At 40.5% G+C, this 9,122-nt stretch overlaps 1 protein-coding gene across 1 annotated transcript in view; it reads right to left on the reverse strand.

Annotated features, from left to right (window-relative positions):
- T265_01711 (hypothetical protein) overlaps positions 1-9,122 on the reverse strand; it is a gene marked incomplete at both ends in the record, with an annotated part of 14,777 nt that overhangs the window by 4,673 nt on the left and 982 nt on the right. The window contains 2 exons of the mRNA XM_009165777.1: positions 801-1,076; positions 8,002-8,372. Coding sequence (XP_009164041.1) covers positions 801-1,076; positions 8,002-8,372 — 647 coding nt within the window. The remainder of the gene's footprint in view (positions 1-800; positions 1,077-8,001; positions 8,373-9,122) is intronic.

A 9,122-nucleotide genomic window follows, 5' to 3' on the forward strand; every position in this document is an offset into this window, starting at 1 on the left:
AGCCAGAGGACCAAGTATCGGACATACTCACACCTCGAAATCCAGTTTGTAGGATACTGCAAGTGTCATATACACACTCCCAATTGAGATTACAGGGGCCGGTAAATTGTCACACCACTGTACAATGATGCTCACTCACGGCGATTTGTAACCAGATAAACGTTACCTTTAGTGATGTGCCGGCAATTATGACGGTGAGTGTGTGTTTGGGTCCATACAAAGTAATACTATACTCAGTTGAGGAATTCTGAGTTGTCCGGATAAACACACTCTGCATCCTCATCGAAAGGTCACTTAGCGTAAGACCATCCATGAGCCGGACTGCAATAGTTAATGGTTATTCTAATTGGAGCAAACTACACTGAGTAATGCGTACCATAAGATGGACCGGTTACAGTTTGACTAATGTAGGTGAGGCAACAGGTGTTTTATTTCGGAACGAGCAGGTGGTTTGTTAGTGGTATCCATGCCACTGCTGGCAGTCGGAAACAAACATTGCGTCATGGTACATGATGAAAACTCAAGATGGATAACGAGAATGCCAGTGTGATCGCCGGTGGTGAACTGCGGTTCTGAAGTAGTTGTGAGGGAACAGGTCCTCAAATCGAACTTTGGATGACTGGTTAGAGATCAATATGCCTACAATAACTGACAACCAAATTCAACCGAATTCAACCGAGATTGTAGCTCGGCTTAGATGGACAAGACTCAAGCTAACCGAAATATCTCGAGTAAAACGCGAGTAAAACAAAGGTGGGAATTATAATTGATGGAAATGTGTGCAAGAAACAGTGATTTACCTGCAAGTATGAAGAATCTGGAACCCTTTGATTCTGGTCCAAATCCATGTGCATTGCGTCCCTGTACACCAACAATCAAGTCCACACACTGAGACATTTCAGAGATTTCGATGATATTGGTTGTGGTCTGCATGGACTTTAAAGAATTTCCGTTCACATCGTACACATTCACGTTGAAATCGATGACGTCACAGGCTCCTTCATACGACCATTTTGCAGTCACTTGTGGAGCATTTTCCAGGGTGTCCACCTGGATGTTTTGTATGAGTCCAGGAGCTAGAAATCGCGCGAGGGTTTTGCAAAGTATGCCAGTTAGTACAGCCAAAGAACATCTCGTTGGTTACTAATTTTGATCATTCTTTGGGTGACTTACCGTTGCCGACTGTGCGGCAAGACTTTCTGTAGGATGGCGCCAAGTTTGAGAACATTTTGGGTAGCATTTTTATTTGTGTGAGGTGTCGCCGATCTTGCTCTTAAGGACGTATACTCTTCGTGGATTGACTACATTCCTCGGGATTGAATTCTGAAAGTGACTGTTCAGGGTTTAACCTATTAATCCGTTCAAGCTATTCCGTTCTCAAGACAGCCAACCAGTTAACTACAGATCACTGAATTACCTTGCAGTTGCACGTGAATTTTGGGGGATGGCAGTTGGACTATATTTATTGCGTAATTTTGCAGAGGCAACTTGTTATTAACCATTATTTTCATTCACGTAATAAGCGTCCCCGCTATCGTTAAAACGAGGGATCCTAACCATAAGAATTTCTTAACTAACGGGGTGCATGAATAAACCGCCTTGAAATTGTCACGAAAACCGTGAAAAACAGTTATATCTCTGATGAGGATTTAGAAGCTTAATAACCGACGCCGAATAGAATTGGATAATGTCGAAGATTTTCATTTCGGTCTTAGATTTGCTCAACAGCGTCTGCGGGTTCAGATGTGACGAGGCTCCATAGTGCTGGTGGAATAGAGGGGTTCAACCAACAGGCGTTGAGAGAAACGATTCATACTGGTCGGGCTAACGTCTGGTGGCATTCTGTCACCGGTGGATTGGGGCCGACGAAGAATACAGCGCTTAAGCCGAAATAAATAAACTTACTCTATCTATACCAACCAGATTACCCTCTACTTTCTATCCCACACTATCGAGAAAGTGTAGACAAAATTCATTGGACTAATAAATTAAGGTTCCTTAAACCGGAATACCAAGGCCGCGAAGCTGGCGATAGTCTGGCCGTTATAGGTCTTGACCAAAAGAAAACTGTTGTCAATATTCATAAATGGTTTTGTCCCTGAATTAGAATGCTTTTTGCTTGATGGCCCTCCTTGGCTTGCTTGAAACTCCCTCGCACTAATAATAACGGTAGAGCCCTTGACTCAAAGGTAAATATTTGCCAAGAAAGACATACAATGATGGCTTGACGAGTCCTGCTGGACAGTTAAATCCGTTATGAGATATGCGATTCAGGATATCGATAGAGCATGATTTTGCTAAGAATGACATACTGGTGGCGGGTAAATTCATTATCGAGGATTGCGCGAAACTTCAAGCGACCAAACATGATGCGTGACATAAATCATGACATCATACTGAGCACCGCTGGTGGCAGATATTTCTGATAATTCGGCCTAAATAGACTTAGAAGAATGATCATCCCCTAAGTCGCAGAACATAAAGCGAACCAAAGATTTTTCTTGTGCACCGGAAACTGCGTTCCATATATAAGTCTAACAGCCTATCTATCTATCTATCTATCTATCTATCTATCTATCTATCTATCTATCTATCTATCTATCTATCTATCTATCTATCTATCTATCTATCTATCTATCTATCTATCTATCTATCTATCTATCTATGAGGATAAAGTCGTTACCGAGGATTGCGAGAAACGTCAAGCGACCGAACATGATGCGTGACATGAATGGTGACATTATATCGAGTACTGCTGGCGGCAGATATTCCTAACAATTCGACCTAAATATACTTGGAAGAATGATCATCCCTTAAGTCGCAGAACATAAAGCAAACCAAAGATTTTTCTTGTGCATCAGAAATTACGTTTCATATATAAGCCTAACGGCCTATCTACCTACCGATCATTCTGTCTACCAATTTAACTATCCATCTCTCTGTCTGTCTGTCTGTCCAACTATCTATCTATCTATCTATCTATCTATCTATCTATCTATCTATCTATCTATCTATCTATCTATCTATCTATCTATCTATCTATCTATCTATCTATCTATCTATCTATCTATCTATCTATCTATCTATCTATCTATCTATCTATCTATCTATCTATCTATCTATCTATCTATCTATCTATCTATCTATCTATCTATCTATCTATCTATCTATCTATCTATCTATCTATCTATCTATCTATCTATCTATCTATCTATCTATCTATCTATCTATCTATCTATCTATCTATCTATCTATCTATCTATCTATCTATCTATCTATCTATCTATCTATCTATCTATCTATCTATCTATCTATCTATCTATCTATCTATCTATCTATCTATCTATCTATCTATCTATCTATCTATCTATCTATCTATCTATCTATCTATCTATCTATCTATCTATCTATCTATCTATCTATCTATCTATCTATCTATCTATCTATCTATCTATCTATCTATCTATCTATCTATCTATCTATCTATCTATCTATCTATCTATCTATCTATCTATCTATCTATCTATCTATCTATCTATCTATCTATCTATCTATCTATCTATCTATCTATCTATCTATCTATCTATCTATCTATCTATCTATCTATCTATCTATCTATCTATCTATCTATCTATCTATCTATCTATCTATCTATCTATCTATCTATCTATCTATCTATCTATCTATCTATCTATCTATCTATCTATCTATCTATCTATCTATCTATCTATCTATCTATCTATCTATCTATCTATCTATCTATCTATCTATCTATCTATCTATCTATCTATCTATCTATCTATCTATCTATCTATCTATCTATCTATCTATCTATCTATCTATCTATCTATCTATCTATCTATCTATCTATCTATCTATCTATCTATCTATCTATCTATCTATCTATCTATCTATCTATCTATCTATCTATCTATCTATCTATCTATCTATCTATCTATCTATCTATCTATCTATCTATCTATCTATCTATCTATCTATCTATCTATCTATCTATCTATCTATCTATCTATCTATCTATCTATCTATCTATCTATCTATCTATCTATCTATCTATCTATCTATCTATCTATCTATCTATCTATCTATCTATCTATCTATCTGTCTATCCGTCTATCTGTCTGCATGTCTACATATGTGTGTCCGCTTATCTGCCAGCCTGGGTGCACCATATCAAACAATAATCGTTCAGTCTGTTTATATGTACGCCTTTCTACTTGTTCGGAGATCCATTTGTATTTCGGCCCAGATCTCCCAACCCTACTTAATCCGCTAGTCGTGGCAGTCTTGATTCCCTGTTGCAATTAATCATGCATGCTACACTAAATAGAATTCAGTTTCGTAGGTTCTGACAAGCGGAGTGATGTCAGAAGAAGAGCAGGGACTCCTTGTGGTACGAAAAACAGTAATATAGGGCTGATTTTGGGTGAATTAGTCCTTTCTGCTCTCCCAGTTGTCTGGGAAAGGTGAGCTGTTCACCCTTGTCGACCAGCATCTTCAAATTCATGAAAGCAGAGATACTGTTCTCTCTCAAGAATCGACTCTGAGAACTTTACACTCCTTCCACCGAAACATGAGCCGGCGTCGTCATTAAGTGGTCCAATATGATTGACATATGATTAAAAACCATACGTCTTGTGTCGCTAAAAGTGGTAGTAGCATTAGGAAATAGATTTCATACCTTAACGCTGCCTCAGCTAGCTACACCCCATCGTATGCTATTCAGTCTTAAATGTACGCTCCTATCTTCAGTCGCTTAGTGTAAGGAAAAGAAAACAAATTCATGATTTAAAACCAACAATGTCAGGAAAATCTGACACGAGGAGGGAAGTGACGCGTATGAAAAGCGAACTGATCTGCCCACAAGAAAATCCAAACATCACAGGATAGACTTCACTAATTTTGATGAGACCGAGCAGTATTTTCCAGGAAATCTATCGAAGCTTGACTCTGGTTATATCATGTTGTGGGGGAATAACACCAGAAGGCCGATGTGAATATGGTGTCAGGTTAACAACAGTAAATCACATGAATCGGTCAATACCAAACCAACCGGAATGCATCGGATCTGGAATGATGGCCATCCGAGTCCGGACGTCCAGTAGAAAGATCGCTATGTTTATCGGCGTCTGCGCTCTCAGAGTACCACACTCTGATGAAAAATCTACGGTCAACATCCCTACTGTATGCTGTACGCGACTCCTCCTTACCGTTGAAGGATTTAATCCTTAAGTTTAAAGCGGGCGGAAATATCCTGCTCCGTGGGCTCATTGAGGAAGTGGATACATACGTTATTATGCAGCAAAGAGAGTTTCGTAATATGCTGGTAGTAAAAGGAGAGCAAGAATACTTATTCAATAGAGATCCCCCTTTTATGTGTACTAACTTGGGGTTCTGATTGACAAAATTTGCCGCGCCCGCAGCACGAGGAGTTTATTCTCGCTAGACCGAGAAAACTGAAGTCCTTGGAAATGTGGATAACTGAATGGCAGATAATCAGGCTCCAAAAACAACCAAAAGTCACTAGGCTCGGAAACAGACACAAAGCTGTTGTGGATATAACTAAGGCGAGGCTACAACCACGAATGTTCCGGTCACAATAGGTAATCGATAATAACCTTGTTTCAGGTTACCTTGCTGTTTCTGAAAAACGCTCTACAATCGAACTAACCTAAAAGCTTAAAAGCAACTCGGGGGCTTCAAGAAAATCATTTTGAAGGTCTGCAAAAAGCGATAAATGGCAAGCCAAACGAAGTCAAGATTCTCCACCACACTCGGCTAGCCGTTGTTACAAAGCATTTTTGCTGGTCTGAAAGTATCTATGGATCGTAATTTCAAGAATTTATGCTGCTAGAAGTAGAACAAACTGATGAAAAAACTTGACAAGCTGTATGAAATTGCGTGAGAATGCATAGTTTTTTACATGACCAAAAAGGGCAAGAGGTTCCGAGTTAAACTATGTTGCCTGTATGTCCCAACAAAAACTGACGAAATACATGAATGGTCTGCGTGCAGCCAAAAGCAGCTAAAAGCCACAGTAAACCAAAATAAGTGACGAGAGGAAGATTGAAAATCGTGTGAGAGGAAAAACCTTAGTAAAATATATCCAGGGTTTGTTTTTTACATACACTGTGGAAGATTATGACACACATCCTCCTCCGTGGACTAACCGCTGGCATTTCGGGTAGAATCTTGATTAAGAGTGTGGGTTTCGGTCAGTTGAGGAATGACTGCTCTCGCAAGGCAGACACGGGAGAAGTTGTGTGGACGGAATACACTGCCTCGGGGTCCTATTACATTACTCATAAGATTCCCGACAAATATTCGACACCCGAAGAACGTTTAACCCTTCTTGGACCCATGAGGCGTGCGCTTGAGAACATCACAAACAGGCGTTTGAACTGGGTTTCAAGTGAGTTTCTCATGAAGAACCAATTGATATGCAAATGAGTGTAGTTGCATTGTGGTCTGTTTGGTAAATTTGCCAAAAAAATTTCGGCTTGGCCAAATATGACACACTGTAGAGCGACATGCAATATCATGTTATCCAGAAATTTTTCCGATTACATGAAAGCTTTTCAAACTGGGACACAATCAGAGTGCATACATGTGCAGGGAAGTTAAGCGATCATTCTTGCATTCCGAAATGATTCCACAGAGGCCCGCCGTGACATCATGCTCAAGGGGGTCTTACAAGGGGCAAAGAACAACACAGAAATGCGTCATGGGCAAAGGATGATATAACATAAAGAAAGGTGTATCAGAACAAAAGAGTGAGGAATAGCCTGCACCAAAAAAGGCATATATGGAGTAGTGATACATCGCACATGAAAACACATTTCTCCGCAAATAATATAATGGTAGAATACAGAAAAAATAAATGAATTTAAAAGACAGGGAAAAAGGCAAGAAATATGAAACGCTAGTCAAAAAAGGTTTGAACGAATAACCCAAAAAAAGTCCCAAAAATGTAGAGAAAGGAAGCGATAAAATCAATCAAAATAGAAAGAAGGGCACGAAAACATTACTCATAAGATTCCCGACAAATATTCGACACCCGAAGAACGTTTAACCCTTCTTGGACCCACCCATGAGGCGCTTGAGAACATCACAAACAGGCGTTTGAACTGGGTTTCAAGTGAGTTTCTCATGAAGAACCAATTGATATGCAAATGAGTGTAGTTGCATTGTGGTCTGTTTGGTAAATTTGCCAAAAAAATTTCGGCTTGGCCAAATATGACACACTGTAGAGCGACATGCAATATCATGTTATCCAGAAATTTTTCCGATTACATGAAAGCTTTTCAAACTGGGACACAATCAGAGTGCATACATGTGCAGGGAAGTTAAGCGATCATTCTTGCATTCCGAAATGATTCCACAGAGGCCCGCCGTGACATCATGCTCAAGGGGGTCTTACAAGGGGCAAAGAACAACACAGAAATGCGTCATGGGCAAAGGATGATATAACATAAAGAAAGGTGTATCAGAACAAAAGAGTGAGGAATAGCCTGCACCAAAAAAGGCATATATGGAGTAGTGATACATCGCACATGAAAACACATTTCTCCGCAAATAATATAATGGTAGAATACAGAAAAAATAAATGAATTTAAAAGACAGGGAAAAAGGCAAGAAATATGAAACGCTAGTCAAAAAAGGTTTGAACGAATAACCCAAAAAAAGTCCCAAAAATGTAGAGAAAGGAAGCGATAAAATCAATCAAAATAGAAAGAAGGGCACGAAAACAAAAAATAGTATATTTCAAAGTAGGTAAAATAAAAGCATTAGCTGACAGGGGGATAATTGACAAAGGAAAAGGACACAAGAATGAAAAAATAAGGATCAAGAAACGATGACGCCAGCGAGACCAGATAAACATTACGGGCCAAAAGAGAAACCAGGCCCAGTCCTAAGCCCAACGATGGTTTAACAATCAATTGACAAACGAGGACAACAACTAAGCTCACGGTCGCGATTTACCTGCAAGTATGGAGAATTCGGAACCCTTTGTTTCTGGTCCCAATCCTATTGCGTTGCGACCCTGTACACCAACAGTCAGGGTCACACACTGTGGCAGTTCAGGGATTTCGACACTCCTAGTTGCGGTTTGCAGGGACGTCAAAGAACTTCCGTTCTCATCGTACACATTCACGCTGAAGTCGACGACGTCACAGGCGCCTTCATACGACCAACTGGCCGTCACTTGTGGTGCGTTCTTGACAGTGTCTACCTGGATGTTGTTTGTGGGTCCGGGAACTGGAAAATGCAGAACAATTTGCAAAATACGTGAGTTGCGACTGGTCAGCAAAATGTGAGCACTCGCTCGGTGCGACAATCTCACACGGAGTACGCTTCCATCGAATGTGTGACAAAAATCTCACCCGTTTAGCTGCGCCCTAGAATCTCACGCTGAACTGGACAAGATCATCTAGCATATTGGTGGCCATTTCTCACTCACTACCTTGTGAATTAGAGTTTATGATGAAAGGCACGCGATGTGGTATCCGAAGCAAGCCCTCGGTTCCTGTCTCAGCTGTAAGAGGCTCCACCTCTGCGTATACAACGCTGGTCGCGGGGATTCTACGGTAGACACGCATCTGAAGGCTAGAAACCGTGAACGTTTGTGGACGGTTTTGTGGATAAGACCGAGGGAGGGGCGGGGTTGACGAACAAAATGGTTTTGTGAGAAACGAACTCAAACGCCACAGGAAAGACATCGATGCATTCGGTGAAATCTAGCTGGCTGACCCCTAGAGACCACAGAGACCAGTTCTGGTTGTGCGGTTTGATGAGGCGGAATAACACGACGAGGATGAAGTAAACGCTTGGCAAAGGCGAAACATGTGTTAGACACGCAACACAATTGGATTTGAAAATTGTTGAAGTTTGGAGGCGGGGACTGTGACTCACGCCACAGCGTCTGATGACCGAGACGGTGCAAATCGTCAAGCACCTTAGCGTGAGAAGTGTAGAGTGGAGTAGAGTAGAGTGGAGTAGAGTGGAGTAGAGTAGAGTAGACTAGAGTGGACTAGAGTAGAATGGAATAGAGTAGAGGGGCGTAGAGTGGGGTTCGTGGGATCGTGAGCATCGGGAATACGGTT

Source organism: Opisthorchis viverrini (genome assembly GCF_000715545.1).
Source record: "Opisthorchis viverrini unplaced genomic scaffold opera_v5_18, whole genome shotgun sequence".
Taxonomy (NCBI): Eukaryota; Metazoa; Platyhelminthes; class Trematoda; order Opisthorchiida; family Opisthorchiidae; genus Opisthorchis; species Opisthorchis viverrini.